The sequence below is a fragment of the Oryzias latipes genome, chromosome 7, assembly GCF_053564925.1.
Source record: "Oryzias latipes strain Hd-rR chromosome 7, Olatipes_Hd-rR_3.1".
In the NCBI taxonomy this organism is placed as follows: domain Eukaryota; kingdom Metazoa; phylum Chordata; class Actinopteri; order Beloniformes; family Adrianichthyidae; genus Oryzias; species Oryzias latipes.
The window spans coordinates 5,333,725-5,356,148 of NC_136243.1; the positions used below are offsets into that span (position 1 = coordinate 5,333,725).

General features: G+C 42.5%; 2 protein-coding genes across 3 annotated transcripts in view; both read right to left on the reverse strand.

Moving 5' to 3' along the window:
• Positions 1-439: 439 nt before the first annotated feature.
• Positions 440-6,216, reverse strand: mapre1b (microtubule-associated protein, RP/EB family, member 1b). Its single transcript, XM_023957023.2, has 7 exons — positions 5,992-6,216; positions 4,543-4,667; positions 3,721-3,866; positions 2,828-3,029; positions 2,618-2,727; positions 2,383-2,535; positions 440-2,183 (listed from the first exon to the last, which is right to left on the reverse strand). The coding sequence occupies exons 2-7, from the start codon at positions 4,661-4,663 to the stop codon at positions 2,139-2,141; spliced, it is 777 nt and encodes a 258-aa protein (XP_023812791.1). The 5' UTR covers positions 4,664-4,667; positions 5,992-6,216; the 3' UTR covers positions 440-2,138.
• A 6,659-nt stretch (positions 6,217-12,875) lies between these two features.
• LOC101168440 (uncharacterized) overlaps positions 12,876-22,424 on the reverse strand; it is a 35,939-nt gene continuing 26,390 nt past the window's right edge. For both annotated transcript variants that reach the window (XM_023957022.2, XM_023957020.2), the window contains exons 20-23: positions 18,224-18,309; positions 16,868-16,937; positions 16,660-16,781; positions 12,876-14,670 (exon numbers count right to left, since the gene is read on the reverse strand). In XM_023957022.2, coding sequence (XP_023812790.1) covers positions 14,412-14,670; positions 16,660-16,781; positions 16,868-16,937; positions 18,224-18,309 — 537 coding nt within the window. In that variant the 3' untranslated portion in view covers positions 12,876-14,411. The remainder of the gene's footprint in view (positions 14,671-16,659; positions 16,782-16,867; positions 16,938-18,223; positions 18,310-22,424) is intronic.

Sequence of the window (22,424 nt, forward strand, 5' to 3'; positions counted from 1 at the left end):
TCTCGCCTCACAGAGTGAAGGTTTTGGTTTAAATCCCAGCTAGGTTCTTTCTGTGTGGAGTTTGCATGTTCTCCTCGTGCACGCGTGTCCAAAAACATGCTATGTTGATGAGTCGCTGACTCAAAATGGTCCCTAGTGTGAGTGTGTGGTCCTGGAAAAGACTGCTGATCTGTTCAGGGTGTCCCTGCCTTCACCCAACGGCAGCTGGCATTGCCCCAGGAACCGCGTGAGGAGGATGGATAGATGCTCAAGTCTTTTTGAGTTGAGGAAAATAGAGAAAGAGAAATTGTAGCCTCAGGTTTTTTCATGGATGCTGAAGAACAGCTGGATTTTAAAATGGCGTGATGGCTAGCTTTTAATTCTAAACAAACTTCCCTTAAAGCTCCTTCACATCAGTTGGTGTGAGCGAATAGAAGAAAAACAAAAGACGGCCCAGCGCTGACTAACAAATACTGTTTTAATGTCCGTACAAAAGGTTTTAGGAACCGAGTCAAGCACAGCAACAAACATCAAATAACAGATGGGCTCATGGGAGAAAACAGTGGTTGGAAGCCGTTTTTCTGGAAGTGGCACTGATGCACCGGATCTGAAACATCCTGTGCAGAAGAGTCTGAATTTACCTACACTCAACCGGAGATCAGTCGACGAGAACAGCGGCACGCCACTGACCGGCAGTGCTGCAAAAGGCAGGCGGGGATCAGGTTTTCTGCTCCTCCCTCTCTCTGCAGCCCCTACCAGGTCAAGCGGATGCCGTTCGGACGCCGTTCTCACAGAAGCAGCCCGCTCTGATCATTCACTATAATGACAAAGGTTCATAACAGATGTGGGATGGAGGGGACACTGTTCATTTCAGCTGAAATGGAGCCGAAGACTGTGTTTCACGTCCTTTAAACAATGAAAAATACACAAAAGGCAGCACAAAAGAGCTGCAGGGAAGTTTACAAAGTTCTGGTCAAACAGCTCAATAGAGAGAGCATTAAAAAGGATTGTGGAGTATTTAGAAATGCTGGGCCACAGTGTTTTGTGATGTGCTGCAGGAGAGCTGAACGGCTCTGCAGAGAGGAGCCGACGCCCACACAGAAGCTCCAGATCAAAGCCACAACACTCACCCCAGATTTGGACTGCATACATTCTTGGGAAAAAAAAAAAAAAACTCTGATCCTACAGAAGGCAACCATCAAGAACGAGAAAAGACTGAGGCAGTGTTTACGAAAGGCGGCACGCAGAAAAGTCTCAACACGCCAGGGAAAGGGCTGCACTCTTCTGCACGCCGGTTCACAGGAAGTCCAGGCACAAGACTCAGACAGAAGAACCCGATGGAAGTCCTTCCTTCAAAAGATTTGGAAACCACAAACATTCAAGTTCAAACAAGAAGGAAGCAGATGAGATGGTTGTTTGTGAATGAAAGAGGCCTTCAGGTCAAACGTGACAAACACCAGAGTATCATAAAAACGCGAGGCTTCGCAGTCTGTGTGAAACGTCAAACTCAAACGGAGCCAGTGGGATCCAGCATCAGTCAGAGACGATGCGGACGGACGGACGGGAGTGCTGGAGGCTTTCCATGAGCAAAGCACAGTCACCTTAAGGGCAGCTGGCGTTTCTCAACCACAGCTCCAAACTGTCACGCTGACGGCCTCCTGTGTGACCTTCACCACCTCAACAACAGGCCGCTTTCTATACAATCTTTATTTATTCAGCCTGGAATTGAAAACAAGCAGCTTGTGTTAAAAACAAATCATGTTGGAACAGTTTTGGATTGGTGTGAAACGGCGGCCAGTGCAACCATCTCCCTGCTTCCTTTGATCACCAGCCTGTCGTGTTGGCAGGGGCTCTTCAGCCGCTCATTGTTGTGAGCACCAGCACCCGCCAATGTCTTCTCCACAGAACTTTCCGGAACTTTGTGGTCGAGGCTTTTCTTCTGAGAGAACGCACCTTCTGTAATTGAAAGAAAAGGCACCAAACGGCGGCAGAGCCTGAAGAACAGCAGAGGGGGTCAGACCAGAGGTGTGGGAGGAATGGGACGGCCAGAACGAGTCTTTGAGGGCGGGGGGCGGAACAGAAAACCAGTCTTTGCTTCAGGAGGGTCTCTAAGGTGGGTAGTAGGTGAGAACGTCAGAGTGGTTGCTTGCAGTCTTCAGTTAAAACTCCTCCTGTTCCTCAGCATCTGGAATCACAAAACCCTCCTGGACAGAGAGAAAAACCCATCAGAACCACCAACCTGAGAAACCACGCCTCAAACATCTGCCTCCTGCCCCTCATGCTGGGATTTTACTTCTCTAATACTCACGGCCCCCGTGAGAGCAAAAACTTCCTCTCTGCAGTAACATTTGGTCTTTAATAACTTAGCTCCTCTTCCACAGGAGCTGAGGTGGAGACACTCACATCCGTGGCGTAGAGGATGTCTATGATCCGCTGAAGGGTGGGGTCGCCTTCTCCTTCTTTTTCCTGGCAGATCAGCTCAATGTTTCTCAACTTTCCAAAGTAAAAGTCTCTCTCCTTTTCCATGTCCTGAATGGTTGATTTCAGAATCTCCAGCTGTTTGGCCAAAGGTGCATGTCAGTGATGATGAGCTCGTTATTCAGTCATTTACTGGGTTTTGTGTGAGTGATCATCTGACCTCGTTGAGGAGCTCCGCCCTCTCCTCATCAGCCCCAACCATTCCAGGTTTTCTTGCGCTGACGGGGGCCACCTTTGGGGCCACCTTGGCAACAGGTGGCCTCTGAGGAGCTGAGGATGAAGAGTCACACGATTCAACAGACCAACACTGACCAGCATTTTAAACATCACCGCCCCTTTAGGGTCTGGGTAGGAGAGGCGGGGCACTGACCTTGGCTGAGGGCCTTTTTGGGGGGTTTGTTGAGAGCGGATGAGGTGGCATTGAGTGCAGGCATGGCATCCTGCCCCTGCCTGGCCCCCACTGGGTCGTACTCTTTCCCGTCATAGTTGGCATCAAAGAACTTCTTAAACCACTGGACAAACTCAAAGTTGTCCTGGAACTTCCCCTTCACCAGCTTGTCCACAGGGATGATCTGAAAACATGGAGGCCAGTGAGACGCTGGACCCCACGGAGCAGCAGAGACGCCACAGACACGAGGAAGAGTCCACCTCAGCGCAAGCCAGGACACGGAAACGGGAAAACTGAAGCCAGTCTGCCCGTTTATCCTAAAGCCACACCCACCAATCATGAACGCTTTACTCAATGACGCGTTGATGATGCGATCAGTGGGTGGAGTCCAAAACCAACATGGAGAAGAGACAGACGGTTCTCCTCCTGAGGAGTAGCTCCTCCCACACACAGCGCGAGCGCCAACTTTATGAATGCATTTTTGGACAAGCGTCCAGCAGTGAGTTTGACACGCATCGGAAGGGAGGCGTTAGACGCCAATTTTGAAGCACAAATTACCACAGGTGTGGATTATTAACGTTTGCTCTTCAATTTAAAACATTTTCAATTCCTACATTTTCAGCGCCGTGTTCTTACTTTACACTAATCACAGCGTGAAAAAGGTTCTGGATCCACAAAAAGAGTTCTGGGGTCCTGCTGGCGCTGGACACTATCAGGAATCTGCTGGTCTGGCTCAGCAGCAGCCATTGGACAGGGATGGTTGGCGCCTTAGGAATGTGTTTTCTTCAAGAGCCACATCCACACAATCACATTGTTGAAGTTTGTCTAGTTTGTATGTGTTAGTTTGTGCGCTTTAGGCATTCATCGCGTCTTACTTTGTCAACTCCCATCTTTTTGAATCCAACTTGCAGGAGCTTGTAGTTATGGATGTATTCGTGCTCCAGCTTGGCCCCGAACTTGACTTTCTTCAGAGGAACCGAGTTGGGGAACAGCATGTCCATGAACTGGCAGTACGCAGCACCTGAACAACCAAACGGAGAACGTAAACGTCGCTCGGCCGGACACCGAGCTCAGCGATACGGGAGCACAACAGAGAGGACAAAGAACTGGATGCATTTATTTCTACAAACTGCTTTTCCTGAGACAGATCCACCAGCAGAGGAAAACAACTGCAGCTGATGGAGATGAAGTAAAGCAGCAAGCTTCAGCTCATCCGTTCTCTTCCCCCTTTGTCTAAATGAGCACAATAAAACCTGAATCATCTGAGATGATGGACGCTCAGACGGGGTGGAAACAGTGAGCCGGCTCACCATCACAGGCTGGAGAATGACTGATAGAGTCACATGACGTCTGCTGCCGCACAGGCCCACATCTGACACCGCACGTCCTTTAATACAGCTTTTATCACCACTTATTGTTAAGAAATTTAAAGATGACTCAATACTACTTGTAGGTAAACCATTTTATCACATTTAAATGAATTGCATTGCAGTGTTTGGCTTTTAATTTCTAATTGCATTTATAAGAGAAATTGCAGCTCGGTGATGAGCTGCTGCTCCTTCAGCCTCATTCAAATCATCATCTTTATTATACCAGTAACCATGAATTCAGTTCTTCCACGGGGCAATTTCAAAACAATGGAAAGCCTCATTTATTTCTCCCTACCGACTCCTCTGTGCATCACCTGCAGGCCTCACCTGTGCACAGCATCTCCACCTTGGTGAGGTTCATCTGCAGAGACTCGTTTATCCAGACCAGCATGTCATGGCGGCTCAAGTTCTCACTGGTCACCGAGGTGGCGTAGACGTTTACAGCCATGCTCCTGCAGACAGAGAAGACGTAAGAGCGGCTGCACATGACAACGTTCCATTTCCAGCTGGATGCTTTGCTACAGATGTTTGTGGCGTCTCTCTTGGTGGTTACCAATAATCAGATCAGTCTGTTCAGCTGGGAGGATCCAGCCAGAGGCCCCAGGAGCCACATTAGCTCAACGTGATTTCTTTATGCATATTTTTGACGTGGTCATCACTGAGCTGACCTGATCTCACATCGCAGAGGAAGAACAAAAACCAAGAATGCTGTCATTCATTTCAACCTTTTCTCTGTGAAGGGGAATCTGGATCTTCCATAGTTTAAAAAACAACATTTGTGTTAAATTATTAACGGATCATACGTTTAAAGTAGCGAGTATAAATCAATATTTCATCAAACCTACATGGAATAGGTAACAGTCAGGCGTGATGGTGCGGTCACGTGACATCCTGATAGAGTCACATGCGATCAAAACATAAAACAGCAAATATGAACATTAAAGAGCAAAACACTAAGAAACCCAATTAATTATTAACCCAGTTAATAGAATCCATCGGTCATTAATAGAACCAATCAGATGCGTAGCAGGAGCTTTTTAGAAAACCATGTTTCCCGTTTCTCCACAGAAACCCGAGTTTTGGAGTCCGTTCCTTTCAAAGTAAAAGCCGCTTCACGGCCTCTCTCCTCCCGTCGGTCATGATCCAGCGGCATTTGATTTGTCAGCACAACAATACTTCCACACTTTCGGTTGTGACCGCCTGCTGCAGGCAGTTCGTAACACAGCATGCTGGCTTTGATTTAAATGAGAGAGAAGTGCTGTGAACCACTCAGTCAGTAAAATCCACAGCAGCATCATGGCTCCGTTTGGCAGAAAGCTAAAGATAACGGCAGCAGACAGTCAGTTAGCCAAACAAAAGGCGCGGTAAAGACTGGAAATGACATGTGCTCCCTCCAACCCCAAATGAACAAATTGTGGGAGGATTACATGTTCAACGTAAAGTCTTCTTTAACCAGCGTGGGTCTAACAGACGAGGTTCGTTTTCTATATTAAAGCGGTGTCATGATGCTAACGCGTCTGTCTGCCTCAGCGGCTCCCACACCCTGATCCTCTGGTGCAGGTCACCGCTTCATTCATCCGTTATTTGATCTCCAGTCCGCAGCTCCGAGCGAGAACTTTACAAACACGCCAAACTCAAGCCCACAAAATGTTCCGATGAACCCGAAAACCTCCATCAGAGCAGCTTATTTCAGAGGGCTGGACGGCTATTCTCTGCTCCCGGAGTGTTAGCCGCTGACCGCAGCTAGCATGCTAACCGCCACGGACTCTCTTTTACCTGGATTCGATGATCTGTCACGGTTCTGGAATACGATGAGTTGGGTTTTTTTCGGTTCTGGTTCCGTATCCAACACAGGGCTGTGTGTTTAACTGTAGATGCTACTTCTGCTTTTCCCCGAGTCGTACCAGTTCACGTTCACTCTGCCGGTAGCGGAAGAACCCTGCTGATGACGTCATTGACGCACGGGCCTAACGTCCGGCACGTAAGGAACGCCCCTTCTTCACGTTGGCTGCCTTACTGCAAACCAAAGGAAACCCAAACGGCCTCTGAGAAAAACCTTTTTCAAATGTTCTGGCTTCATTGGTTTGGCAGTTATGCGCACAAAATGACACCAGTTAGTGAAATTCAACATTTCTACCTATTCAGTGGTTGTTTTACGTCTCACCAGGTTACCAGTGTGACCAAAATGTCTCATTAGTGAAAGAGCGATGCACTAAATACCTCAAAATGATTGATAAACATGTTTACCTGCCACAGTTTGGACTGCAGCTCTGAACACACTTTAGAACAGAACTACTGCAGAGCAATTTATGAATAAAAACTGAACACGAGTTGTTTCTTGAATAATAAAATGCTTTCCAGCTGCTCTAAACCTGAACATGGATGGCGCTGCGTAGTGGTACAGTGGTTAGCACTCTCGCCGTAGTTTGAATCCCTTTGCATATTCTCCCCATGCAGCTGTACTTGTATTGCAACTGTACTTGATTCCTGTTATGATTGTCATCGTGTCATTGTGCATCTGGATCTGAAGCTTCTCCTGAAATGAGTCTTTTTCTGCCAGAGAAAAATCTGGTCAAATAATTAATCTGTAACAACAAATATGTTACCAAGAAGCCCATACGTTACTTTTGTGTTATTCAATACTTTAAATAAGCATTCGCTCTTGCCTAATTGTAAATGAAATATGACATTTGTAAACGGGTTTTATAGGCCTATATTTAAAAAAAAAAACTTAATATAGTTAGTTTTCTAGCTAAATTAAATTATTTGTGAGCAATATTTGGCCATTCAGGGGGCTGCACGGTGGGGAAAGGGGTTAGCAGCTTCATCTCACAGCAAGAAGATTGGTTCAAATCTCTTCTGGCTTCTTTCTTTGTTTGGTTTGAATGTTCTCCTGGTGCATGTGAGGCTTTTCTCCAGGCGCCCTGGTTTCCCTCTGCAGTCCAAAAACAGGCTTCATAGATTATTCTAAACTGTCCCTATTGTGTCTGCCCATAGATGTGTGTGTGTGTGTGGCCTGCTACTGAATGTCAGCCTGTTTGGGGATGGCCCTTCCTTCACCTAACAGTAGCAGGGATAGGCTCCAACAACCCCGTGGCCCCAACAAGGATTCAGCTGATTCTGAAGATGGACACATGGATAGATGTCCATTCAGTAACATGTAGAACAACACACTTGATTGCAGCCTGACACAAATGACCCCTGACCCCACCACTATCATCATTCCAAAATCTGCACACATCAATGTTTTGATGCCACTTTTTAAAGTGACCTCCACAGGGTGTGATCCCACCAAAGCTGTGATTTCTTGAGATAAACCAAACCAGGTTCCTGTCAGTGTATGTGTGGTTTTTCCTCATGATTGTTTGCATACTTTTACAATGGAAGCACTGTAGTGGACGTCTGTTCTGCACCCCCACAGATGAAACAGGAGCAGCCTCTTTGTTGCAGTTGACAGGACGTCCTGGAGGTGGAGGTGAAGTCCTGAGCATTGTTCTTCTGAAACCACAGCTGATCTCTGCAGCCGATGCAACTGTGACGTTCACCGACACACAACAAGGACTGAACTCTGCATTCTTCCACATCACTGTCACATCTTATTTTCTGTTACCTTGGCAACACACAGACATGCTTGTCTGAATCCAACTATTTCCCACAGCAGGGTTAAATTTCTGTGGCACATTTGTATGTCTACATGCTGCTTTTGTGTTGAGTTAACTGTAGAGTTTGACTTCATGGTTCTCTACATGTGGAGCGCTTCCTGGTCCAAAGGGTGGAGCTGCAGAAGTTCATTGACACAACCACCAAATTCAGTGGAGGAAGGAGGAGGAATCAGGGTTGTTTATCTGTGTATTTTGTTGATTTAAGGAACCGAACTTCTTTTTTTTAGTTCATTGTTTGGGTTGAAACTTCTACATTTACCTGAACTGAACCGGAGCTCCGCCTGACAGCAGCTGCCACTGATCAGCAGGTCCGACTCAGAAGAAAGCCTCGGCATCGGGCAGGGATCAGACGTTTGCTCGTCCCTGTGTTTGCTGTCAGATTAAACCTCCACCAACTCAATCAGTCATCTATGTCCACAGAAATGCAAAGCAAGTCTCCAAACTGATGTCACATTGTCATTTCTTAACAGCAAACATTAAATGTAAGTGCCAAAGAGAGCTGCTGATGCCGGTTATGATTACAAGATGGTAAAAAGCCGTCTTAGTTATGGCCGAAGATGTAAAAGGAAACCAAGATCAGACTCCACATCCAGGTCTCTCTCTGAGTCAGCAGATTTTAATGTTAACTGTTTAAAATTGTTTTGGCTTCAGAATCAACTGTTCAAATCTCCATTTTTCGCTGCAGGAAGTTCTCAGACATCAATGATCAGGAAGAACGAGACTTTTACCCAGAGTTTGACCTCCATTTACCAATTTTCATTCTAATTCTGTCTCCAACTGGAGGCTGTTTAACCCTTGTGCTATCCTAGGCACTTTACCATTGGGAGTTGGGTCATCTAGACCCACTAGACAGTGCTCTGAACCTTTTTTCTTCAATGATTTGTGATCTTCACTGGTGTCCATCGTTTACATTAAATCTTTCCACCTTTATCCACCTTTGTCATGGTAGGGAGAACATGTCAATGTAAGGGGGGGTCATCTAAGATAGTATAAGGGCTAGAGTCACTTTACAACATTTAATGACCAGATTGAGACTCAAATGAAGTCTGAACATGTACGTTTTTCAATAAAAAAAAGCTCCATCATCATTCAAAAGTCATCACTGATTCCTACATTCCAGTGCAAACACTTTGTTTCTGGACTACAGGTGAGGCATCACCTGTGTGCCTCTCCTCACCTCTACGCCTTCCTGTCTCTACCTTCTCATCCATCAATGAGCGTGTTATCTGGTGTCTTTTTACAGATGTTCCAGTGGTTTTTGTTCTTACTGCTGTGATAATTGACCTGATCTGACGTCTCATTTGCGTTTCCTCACAGGCACTGACTCCATGTTTTCATCAGCTGATGGTGACCCAGAGGCTAGCTCTACGTGAAACCTTCTCCGACTCTCACTGCTGTCCTCTTCATCCTCCCTGTACTTCACTTTATCTCAACAAAGAAAAAAAGCGACTGCATCAAAATGAAGAGCCACTCTGAAGCTAAAGAACAAACCTTCCTCCACACAGGTCTTCCTCAATCATCTGGACCCATTTCAAGTCATGCTGCTTCATTTCTTCTGAGGACCTGGGTTCAGTTTGCTATGTGCTGCTATGAAAAAAGTTCAAATTCAGTCATTTGCAAAGATTCCAGTTTGTTTTCTAATTCAAGCTGCACAATAAAATACACTTTTGATATTTTCCTGAACTTTTTTTTTCTTGACAGACCTACTCCAATGAAAATGTGTTTTTAAAATGTTCTTGTGGCCTTTTTCTGATGATGGAGGACAAAGTAAATTAAGATCAAAATGCATTTCTGAGTATTTCTTTATTAAAATAGCTGTGAATCAGGAGAAAATGCAGTTTATAAAAGAGCTTAATTTTGACGTAGAAAACGCGCTGGGTGGGCGACAAGCTTCCTGCTCTGCTCCATTCTGATCATCCACCTGCAGACAAATAGGTCCAGGAACGTCTTTGTTTTCCTCGTCTGAGCTGGAATCTGGATCAGAACTGTACGGATGGATAGATCTGACATTGATCTCCCTGTTTGTTGCACTGCTAATGTTAGGTTGGGGTTGTGAAGGGCTGTAAGCTAGAGGGAGAGAGTGTAAACAATGGGATGATGGGAAGTCAGAGCAGCACTCTAAAAAGAGTTTTTGGGCTGTAGTTGGAAAGATGAACTTTTTTACATTGGTCTAACTTAATTATTTGGTTTGGTGAAATAAATCATTTTTTTGAGTTCCATCAACTTCAGAATAACACGTAGTTGTCTGACATAGTTATTTTACTTTCAATCAACTTAATTCAGTTAAGTTTGGTGTGAAGCTGTCACTGTGTCATGACGTCATAATGGAAGGCAGCGCAAGGAATCATGGGATACCATTTTGTTTCCCTATCTGGGCAGATTGGGGTTTAAGTGTGAGCTTTTGTTGTCTAGCTGTTTTACTCTGTTTTAACTAGTCATTTAAACTGTTATGTTTATTTCTTTCTGCACCATGAGTGAGAGTTTGGGAGAGGATGATGACCAACACCCTTGAGCAGAAAAGCATTGTATGATCCAATATTAATGACAGAGGTCACGACATGTGAGTTCCTGCCCTGTGATGGAGACGTTGTTGGGTCATTCATGTCTTCGATATGAAAACTAAAAGGCCCAATGGTTGAAACTTCAGAAAAATGTGTCAATTTAAATTGTAGAAGCAAAATATACAAATTTCTTTGTAAGTTAGATCAACTTATCAAATTGACTTTGATAGCAATAAACAAACTTAATTGAATTAGGTGTTACCAAATTGAAGTGATTCAATTGAGTTGGATCAACTTTTTTCTTTTTAGAGTGAGGTTTACTCCCCGCCAACTCAGAGGCGACTATCTAATGAAGTTCTGCCGCTCTGCAGAAACTATGTCCTAGAAAAACGACAAGTTCTTGATTTTGGAAAACAAAGTCAGTATCGTCACTAAAAGACCACAAAACGGATCTACAAAGGTGGAATGCAATACCATTTTTAGACCTTCACTCACGGATTGACTCAATAAGAAGGAATATATTGCCACGAATGTTATATTTAATTCAATGTTTACCATTTCCCATACCCCAAAAACAATTTGTAGAATGGGATAAGATGTTATCAAGATACATATAGAGATGTAAAAAACCCAGAATTAAATATAAAACCTTACAATTAAAAACTGATCAAGGTGGCAGAAATCTCCCTTGTTTACAAGATGATTTCTGTGCTGCCCAGCTGAGGCCTCTTATCTGCATGTGCTCTCCAGTTTACACTGCAGGATGGAAAGATCTAGAGCTGAAAGCCTTTGAAAAAATACCATTAAAAGCTTTATTAGCAGATATCAAGTTACAGAGGGAACTTCCTTTACAGGATGACCCCTTACTGAATATGATGATTAAAACCTGGAATGACAGTGAAGAAATACAACTTGGTGGAAGATTCAAAAATTCTCAGATGGTGTGCATATGACTCAGAGATCACCCCCAACAAGTATGATGGTAGATTTAAGTTATGGATTGCAAAAGGGTTTACAGATTACAACTCATTTGTGCACACGGGAGCGTTTCAAACATTTGATACCCTAAAAGACAAACACGGGTTAAATTCTGAAGATTTCTTCAGATATTTACAGGTCTGGTACTATTTCAATCAAAAAATTAAAATACCCACAGATGACCCAAGGTTTCTTAAAACGTTTGAAACATTAATAAAAACAACATGCCCTACGAAAATAAATTCAAAATTATACAATAGTATCTTGACGCATAAGGGGGAGAACACGTATTATGTAAAGGAAAGATGGGAGTGAGAAGGACGGCTCACTGTTACAGAAGAGGATTGGGAACAAATATGTCGGAAACAATGGGTCACAACAGGATCAAACATTTGGCGTGAATTCTGTTGGAAGAACATAATGAGGTTTTTTACTACACCCTCTCAGAAAAAATACCTAGGGAGTATTAAATGTTGGAGGTGTGGTAATAATGGAGCCAATCACTTCCATATATTTTGGGACTGTGTGATTATCAAAATGTATTGGTCTGACATACATGAACATCTGCAAAATGTGTTTTCTATTGTTTTCCCCTTGTCCTTTAAAAGTCTGTTTGTGAGAAAATTGATGGTCTAAACAACAAAAATAAGAAACTGCTCTACATTCTGTTGGCAGCCAGTAAGAAAGCAATAACCAGAAAATGGCTTAAACCTGAACAACCAACGACAGAGGACTGCATTGATGTGGTACAACGTATTTATATAATGGAAAGAATCTCACACTCTTTACAAATACGGCTGGATGTTTTTTACGCTACTTGGTCTATATGGACAGAATACGTTAAGCCTGTAAGATCAGACTCCATCTGAAACTTCACTGAAATCAGGTCATATCATTTATGTTTTTAAAATCCCTGCTTCCTCACATGTTCCTTTTTTTATTTATTTTTTTGTTCGTTTTTCATTTTTCCATTAAAAACTGAGAAAGCAAGAACATTGTAATCCGTCAAAACAATGTACAATTTATCCTGTGCTTTTTCAATAAAAAATAAATTTGAAAAAAAAAAAAAGACCAAATGATGATCGGAATTGGACTTGGAAAAAAGGTTTATGGAGTCTTCAATCAGCTCCCATGACACTTTAGAAGCTTTAGTAGCTCATCAATTTAGAAGATAACTACACTCAGAACCGTTAAGAATGTATGCTTTTCAGAATAAAGCCAAGGTGACGTCCTACCTCACTCCATTGGACTCTAGAACTCGTCATCCATTTGCAATAGATAAACTCATTTTAAGTCTGTCTATTTTTCTGTTCTGTTTTCTATTGTCATCCATTGTTTGTGTGTTTGTATCTTGAGCCTAACGCTGACGCTGCAGCAACCCAATTTCCCAAGCTGGGATCAATAAAGTATCTTTATCTTATCTTAAGAACCTGGAACATTCATGCCAGGTTGACTTTGGTTAAAGCTTTTGAAAAATTCTAAGACGCTGAGGAAGAACGTCCAGCCAATCACAGCAGTATTCTAGTCATTTCAACCAAACCTTTATTTGGTTTTACACACAGGAACACAATCATTTCTAAGGTTCAGATGGTTTCCTTCAGCCTGGAGTGACTCATCTGTGAGGAGTCATTCAGAAATATTCTCAAGGAGCAGCACTCTGTGTGTAAAGCAACATCAATCAGTGGTTTCACTACATTAAACTGACGTCATTCTGGAAAAAAAAGAACTATTTTCATGACTAATCTAGACAGAAACAAGAAAATAAAAGTTCTGCTTAATTCTCTGAAACTTGTTTTTGCAGCTCGCAGACAGAAACGTCTACCAAACACAAGGAGTCGTCTTCTTTTAGAGAACTGCATGGAAGAAAGCAGCAAACAGAGCAGCGGCTTCCCTCCCAAACATCAGAGGTGCTACACACACATGTGGACACTGTAGAGCAGGAGTGGGCAAACTTTGTGCCTGGTGGGCCACAGAGGGGTCTAACATTTGACACGAGGGCCGAACCAGGAGCAGAATTTGGGTAATCCACCTCATGAGAAAAAGAAATAGATTCTGGATGCAAACACCCTTTAACTTTGATTGAAAATGGATATATATGTTTTAAAACAGAACATTTCAAACGGTGACTTTTGTTCTCAGTTTAGGGCCAATTGCAGCACCGGGTTGATGTCTCTTTTAGAGAAAACACAGACAGAAGAGAAATGTTGCGTTTGTGGTGTTGGCATGATTGCCAAAATGTCTGTCCCACTCAGAAAACACTCATGACCATCAGAAAAACAACAAATCTTCCAACAGCACATGAATGCAGCTAGAAAAAGGTCAGTTTCTTTGTGGAGCACCATCTATGGCAGGGGTGTCCAAATCCAGGCCTCAAGGGCCGGCAACCTGCTGGTTTTCCAGAAACTCTGCCTCATCTGCTGCTGATTACCTGGATCAGGTGTGTTTAGCCAATAAAGAGCTTCAACGGCAGGTTGATTGGAAAACATATAGGACACCGGCCCTTGAGGCTCGGAATTGGACATCCCTGATCTATGGGGAGACACCAGACTAACAGGGGAAATAAAGGGTTGGGCTGACCAGATTAAATGGTGCACCGGGCTGATGTGGCCCCCCGGGCCCAAGGTTTCCCCACCCCTGCTGCAGATCACCCACCCATCTTCACAATCTGCCTCCATCCCTTTCGGGGTCACAGGGTTGCTGGAGCCTATCCCAGCTACTGTTGGGCAAAGGTGCTATCTTGAAATCCCCAAAAGTGAAAGGATAAATCGGTGGAGAACAAAAACCCCGGCTGAGAAATGTTGGTTTTGTGTTTTCCGGAAAATTCCAGTTTTCCACATCAAGAATGAGGTTCAGATGTTTTTAAGACAAACTACATGCATGATTCAAATCAGGAGCACAAACACACACCTCTAAAAACTCCAGAGTTTGAAGAAGCTCTTCTTCTTCTTTTCCCTCAAATGTTTGTCATGTGGGAGGTAGAAGGCTACAGACAAAAGCAGCACCAATCATAGAGACAACAGCGTCCTCCACAGAGCTTCTGTCCCACATTTTCCTTCTAGATGTTCTGGCAGCTTCTGCTGGCAAACAGAGACTCCAGCCCAGCAGCTGCAGGTCCGCCAGGAGGGGGAAGAGGCGGAGACGCCGGAGGCGACGGTGCGTTCACAGAAGGCAGCTCCTTGCAGGTGAAGTAGTCCTTGAGGGGGGCGAAGAGGTGATGGATGACGGGGACGCTCCACGCCTTCCCCAGCACCTTCTGCCTCTGCTGTCGGTTCATGTTCCTCACATCGGTGTAGTGTTTGGGAAACCCAAAGATTCTGGGGAAAACAGAATCAAGCATGAAGAAGAAGCCAACCAACCCTACACTCAGAACACACAAGTCCAGCGTAACAGCGTACACATGCCAAAAAACTATACTTTAAATACTTTTTACTTTACTTCCAACAGGACAGAGATCATGTAACACACCACATGCTTTCTGCAACATTCACTTTTGCCACTTTAAAGGGTCTATTTCATGCAAAATCCACCTTTTGAGCTTTCAAATGTCTTAGAATCTTCATTCCTCACTAAAAAAAAACAAAGTTGTATTTTGATCCATTCATGAGTTTTCCTGCTCTCTGAGCACCAGCCCCTCCCAATCCACGAAAAAGAGCGGGTTCTCTCATAGAGGGACTGAAAAAACCCAACCAGAAACCAGGATCTGTTTCCATGAAATCAGCTCACACACACTGATCTGAACCAAAGCTCTGCTATTTTAGTAAATATTTTTAGAAGAGTTACATTTAAATTCAGGTTTTAGTTCATCTTTTTAGACACGTTGAGCCTCCAAACATCTTTAGTTTGATAGATGTTATGCCTGTTAAAGGTGTTAGTGAACCGCTGATCAGTTTTTGTTTTTTAGGATGAAATAGGTTTGTCCTAAGTAGAGTGCTTTGTGTAACATTTGTATAAAAAGTGCTTCATAATTAAAGTTATATTTGATTAAATAAGTTGACACTAGGGCTGCACGATATGAGGAAAACTCGCGATATGCGATATTAGTGATCAATATTACGATGACGATATAACTTGCGATAAATGAACAAACAGCAAAAACAACAAAAACAATCCATTTCACTGCAAAAGTTTAATTTAAATAAGAGTCAAAATACTTTCAATTATTCTCCAAATGACCCTCATGTAATCAGGAGGGCAACATCTTGTTGGCCATCCGATTGGTCAACATCGTGAAGGCCTCCAATTGATTGGTCAAATGCATAAAGGGATTTATTCAATTCATTAAATGGTTCAAGTTGCCATAAGATTGTTTTATTTAACGTTTACCATTTATTGCGATTTTCGCTGACTTTTGCAATATGGATATTGCACAGCTTGAGATTGCGATAACGATAAATTTGCGATTAATTGTGCAGACGTAGTGGAAACTTACACAGCCTATGTCCGAATTCCCACTCTGATCCCTAACAAAACTATATAGCGGCCTGGATTTGAAAAGCGATTCAGACGCCACGCTCACTACGTTTGTTATGAAACGGCAAATATGACGTCACCAATTTCACAAAGTAAGAAGCTAATAAATACAAACATTTTATGACGACCATTTATGAATCCACTGAGTTCAGAAGATGAAATTGTTGATGGTTTATTAAAAAGTACATCTAAACATTCTTTCTGTCAAAAATTGTACAAACGCAATGCATTGTGGTCTATGTTCACCAATCTAGTGGGTATTGATGCACACTGGTTTTTCGCAGAGACTTCTGGGTAATTTCTAGGGCACTGGATTCTGGAATTGTAGACATTGTAGGCAGACATCACAACAAAATACACTACAAAACGACCTTTATAGTGACAAATGAAGGAATTCAGACACGGACAAAATGTAAGGAAGAAATGTAGAAGATTAAAGCTTAGTCAGTACTGTTCAGGACAGGACTCACAACACACAACAAACACACATTCAACACACACACTCACAAACAAACTCAGACACAAACACATGTACTCAGAAACAGACCGACAGACAGACAGACAGGCAGACAGACGGATAGACAAGCAGACAGACGGATAGACAAGCAGACAGACGGATAGACAAGCAGACAGACGGATAGACAAGCAGACAGACGGATAGGCAGACAGACAGACGGATAGACAAGCAGACAGACGGATAGACAAGCAGACAGACGGATAGACAAGCAGACAGACGGATAGGCAGACAGACAGACGGATAGGCAGACAGACAGACGGATAGGCAGACAGAGACGGACAGACAGACAGACAGGTTGACAGGCAGACAGACGTACTTTTCCAGCTCCGTGATCCACAGGTTGTCCTCCCTGCCGTTATGAAGGACGGGCAGCAGCGACACGTTCTTGCCTTGCTTCAGAGAGTTGGGGTTGGTGGTGATGGTTCTCACCTTGGTTACCTGGAACAGACGCATCACTGGTGTCACCATCATCACAGAGGGATCAGTGGTCCTGACAAACCCCTCCACTGAAAGGAAAATCTCACCCGAGCTTGTCTTCCAATGTCCAAACAGTCCTGCAGGGTCAGCCTGTGATTCTGGGAGGCTATGATGGGCCTGATGAAAGGTGAGCAGTAAAAACACGCTAAGCTCAGACATCATGATGACCTCTGACCTTCAGAAAAAAAGGCCGTTTGGACCCAAAGTGTGAGATCATGGCGTTCTGACTCAGCAACAGCTGAGTTTTCCACGGTGACCAGGCAACTATGGAGACTTTATAAGACAGACATCAAACTTCAGTCTGGAGGATATGGGCCCTGCTCATTCTTTAACAAACCCTTGCCCCGCCCTCTCCTGATTACAGGTGTGTTCTGTCCATGAGAAGCTGCTATGGCAACCAAACTAAATGCAGGTGTAGGTTTGATTGATGGATTTCAAGCATTGTAGTCAAAGCAATAAAGAATTCACACAGATTTATCAAACTCATTACAGAAATGAGGAAATGCATAGATTTAAAAAAAAGAAAATAAAACAAACATTTTAAATATAGTGATCATTAACTTAAGTCCAGTAGAGCTTGATTTATTGCTTGAAAAAGGAGCGGGAAGAAGGAAGTTAATATGATCCCATCCTTGCTGAGTTCATTAATTTGATAGTTTTACAGTTTTTGCAATCCGGTTCTGATCCGATAGATTCTTTATTAAGTAACAAAATCCAGTGCCTATTGATGATTTGTTATCTTCAGAAAACATTCATTCATGATTTCAGTAAACAGTAACAGTAACCATTATGTAATAATCATTGATTATCATTAGAACACATGATCACATTAAACCAGTAATTATTGCTACACATTGCAGATCACGTAAAGAAAATCAATAGCTTATTGATTGTAATTCAAACATTTCAGTAATAATGAATGCACATTACAATGTAATACTCATTGATTGTAATTAAAAGAGCTTTGATTATTTCACCACAATCAAGTTCACACATGTATTTGGAATTATTCAAACACCTATTGATCCTTAATTCCTCTTATTTTCATATCGTGAAATCAGAATTTCTTTATACATTTTGTTGAATATTTAGATATCTGAACATTGTTTGACCTCATTACTGAACCCGTTCCAAAGTTTAGTGCTAGTTTTCTGTTCACAGTGGACATGTATGCAAACATCTGTCCATCCATTCACCATCTGTGAGGGTTGTCTGTGAGCACTTCTAAAAGCAACACAACTAACCAAAGCGAGGCACAACCAGACCAAAAAACGACAATCACACTTTCTCAACTTATCCACACGCATCTGGAGAGTGGATCCGTTCATCTCTGTGAACAGGAAGCTGCTGCAGCTTAGTGTTACTTCCTGCTACCACAATGCATTTTGGGAGAAAAGTCTGACCTGCTCATTCCTGGTATGTTTCCCCAGAAGTAGCGAGCTCTGTGAGCGGGGCTGACTTTGACCGCGTCCACCAGCACAGGGTTACACTGCAGAAAAGGAAAACTCTCGCTGTGTGACCCGACACAAACTAGTTTTCAGAGCACCAGCTGATAACTTCTGACACAGCCGCTAAGGCAGGGGTCGGGAACCTATGGCTCGCGAGCCATTTATGGCTCTTTTGATGGTCACATGTGGCTCGCAGACAAATCCTTAATTATACTTTTTTTTTTTCATTAGACCAGTCCTTCTCGGGCGCGATGCGATGCCAGAGGCGCGCAGTAGTAGCGGTGCTTGGAGAAAAAACTATCAGTTTACTGTTATCTATTATTTCACAGAGTTTGTACCAGCCGGAAACCTTTGAATTGCCTCCCTGAGGAAGAGCGCGCAGTTTTGGGGACGGGATGTGTGAGGAAGAAAGCAGAGGGGGTGGGGGTGGGGGGGGGGGGGGACCGGCAGCAGGTGAATCGCGCAGAGATGGTAAAAACGTAAAACCTGCTGCCCGTCACTCCTGCAGCGTGGGTGTGTGTGTTTGGTTCCATGTCTGTCTCACATCTAAAGAACATTCAGACCTACGATCACGTTTAAAGTCTCAACGCCTGCATGAAGCAGAAACTCACCACGGATCAACCAGACTAGACCATCAGCAAAACCACCACGAGAAATACTCATCATTTATTAGCAACAGTATAACAATGTTATTAAAAAGAATCCACAGACTTATTGGACTTTAAAAATGTTGAAATTACATCAAATGCACACATTCACTTGTATATTTAGTTTTAAACATATTGTCGCGGACTGAGTTTAACTTGGCTGTTGGGCCGCGTTAAAAGTTCTGGAGTTCATGGAACGCATCGTTCAAGCAGAGATCTGATTGGCCCTCAGTTCTGTCGCTCAGCCTGTTGTTAGGTAGTTTGGACCAATGGGGTTCAGCCATGGGCCGAATAAGGAAAATGGGAGGGCTGGAGCAGGACGGGGGAATATAAAGTTGGTAGAAGCGCTCTCGTCTCGGCGAGAGAGATTCAGGAGTTGCTGAATTGATTGTACGGCGTTTGTTGTGGTCTACAGTAACCAGAATAAAGAACCCTAAAAGAGGTTAAGTCTCCGTGCCTTAGTGTGGGAAAGGGACACTACATTATTGTATGGCTCTTTCGAAATTACATTTAAAAATATGTGGCGTTTATGGCTCTCCTGGCCAAAAAGGTTCCCGACCCCTGCGCTAAGGGAACAGGCAGTTTCATCTGGATGCCCCTACGGTGGCCCAGAAGGGTCACAACACAACACATTAAGTCACAACACAACACATTAAGTCACAACACAACACATTAACTCACAACACATTAAGTCACAACACAACACATTAACTCACCACACAACACATTAACTCACCACACAACACATTAACTCACCACACAACACATTAACTCACAACACAACATATTAACTCACCACACAACACATTAAGTCACAACACAACACATCAACTTACAACACAACACATTAAGTCACAACACAACACCTTAACTCACCACACAACACATTAAGTCACAACACAACACATTAACTCACAACACAACACATTAACTCACAACACAACACATTAACTTACCACACAACACATTAAGTCACAACACAACACATTAACTCACAACACAACACATTAACTCACCACACAACACATTAACTCACCACACAACACATTAACTCACAACACATTAACTCACAACACAACACATTAAGTCACAACACAACACATTAACTCACAACACAACACATTAACTCACAACACAACACATTAAGTCACAACACAACACATTAACTCACAACACAACATATTAACTTACCACACAACACATTAACTCACAAAACAACACATTAACTCACAAAACAACACATTAACTCAAAACACAACACATCAACTCACCACACAACACATTAACTCACCACACAACACATTAACTCACAACAAAACACATTAACTTACCACACAACACATTAAGTCACAACACAACACATTAACTCACAACACAACACATTAACTCACAACACAACACATTAACTCACCACACAACACATTAAGTCACAACACATTAACTTACCACACAACACATTAAGTCACAACACAACACATTAACTCACAACACAACACATTAACTCACAACACAACACATTAACTCACCACACAACACATTAAGTCACAACACATTAACTTACAACACAACACATTAAGTCACAACACAACACATTAAGTCACAACACAACACATTAACTCACAACACAACACATTAACTCACAACACAACACATTAACCCACAACACAACACATTAACCCACAACACAACACATTAAGTCACAACACAACACATTAAGTCACAACACAACACATTAACTCACAACACAACACATTAAGTCACAACACAACACATTAACTCACAACACAACACATTAACTCACAACACAACACATTAAGTCACAACACAACACATTAACTCACAACACAACACATTAACTCACCACACAACACATTAACTCACCACACAACACATTAACTCACAACACATTAACTCACAACACAACACATTAAGTCACAACACAACACATTAACTCACAACACAACACATTAACTCACAACACAACACATTAAGTCACAACACAACACATTAACTCACAACACAACATATTAACTTACCACACAACACATTAACTCACAAAACAACACATTAACTCACAAAACAACACATTAACTCAAAACACAACACATCAACTCACCACACAACACATTAACTCACCACACAACACATTAACTCACAACAAAACACATTAACTTACCACACAACACATTAAGTCACAACACAACACATTAACTCACAACACAACACATTAACTCACCACACAACACATTAAGTCACAACACATTAACTTACCACACAACACATTAAGTCACAACACAACACATTAACTCACAACACAACACATTAACTCACAACACAACACATTAACTCACCACACAACACATTAAGTCACAACACATTAACTTACAACACAACACATTAAGTCACAACACAACACATTAAGTCACAACACAACACATTAACTCACAACACAACACATTAACTCACAACACAACACATTAACCCACAACACAACACATTAACCCACAACACAACACATTAAGTCACAACACAACACATTAAGTCACAACACAACACATTAACTCACAACACAACACATTAAGTCACAACACAACACATTAACTCACAACACAACACATTAACTCACAACACAACACATTAAGTCACAACACAACACATTAACTCACAACACAACACATTAAGTCACAACACATTAAGTCACAACACAACACATTAACTCACAACACAACACATTAACTTACCACACAACACATTAAGTCACAACAAAACACATTAAGTCACAACACAACACATTAACTCACAACACAACACATTAACTCACAACACATTAACTCACAACACAACACATCAACTCACCACACAACACATTAAGTCACAGCACATTAACTCACCACACAACACATTAAGTCACAACACAACACATTAACTCATAACACAACACATTAACTCACCACACAACACATTAAGTCACAACACAACACATTAACTCACAACACAACACATCAAGTCACAACACAACACATTAACTCACAACACAACACATTAACTCACAACACAACACATTAACTCACCACACAACACATTAAGTCACAACACAACACATTAACTTACCACACAACACATTAACTCACAACACAACACATTAAGTCACAACACATTAACTCACCACACAACACATTAACTCACAACACAACACATTAACCCACAACACAACACAATAACTCACAACACAACACATTAAGTCACAACACAACACATTAACTCACAACACAACACATTAACTCACAACACATTAACTCACAACACATTAAGTCACAACACAACACATTAACTCACAACACAACACATTAACTTACCACACAACACATTAAGTCACAACACAACACATTAAGTCACAACACAACACATTAACCCACAACACAACACATTAAGTCACAACACAACACATTAACTCACAACACAACACATTAAGTCACAACACATTAAGTCACAACACAACACATTAACTC

Coding starts and splice junctions, on each gene's coding strand:
- mapre1b (XM_023957023.2), bottom strand. CDS start 4,663: ATGGCTGTAAACGTCTACGCCACCTCGGTGACCAGTGAGAACTTGAGC. Junction 3,867..4,542: donor GGTGGAGATGCTGTGCACAG/GTGAGGCCTGCA, acceptor TTGGTTGTTCAG/GTGCTGCGTACTGCCAGTTC. Junction 2,184..2,382: donor ACATCCTCTACGCCACGGAT/GTGAGTGTCTCC, acceptor CTCTCTGTCCAG/GAGGGTTTTGTGATTCCAGA.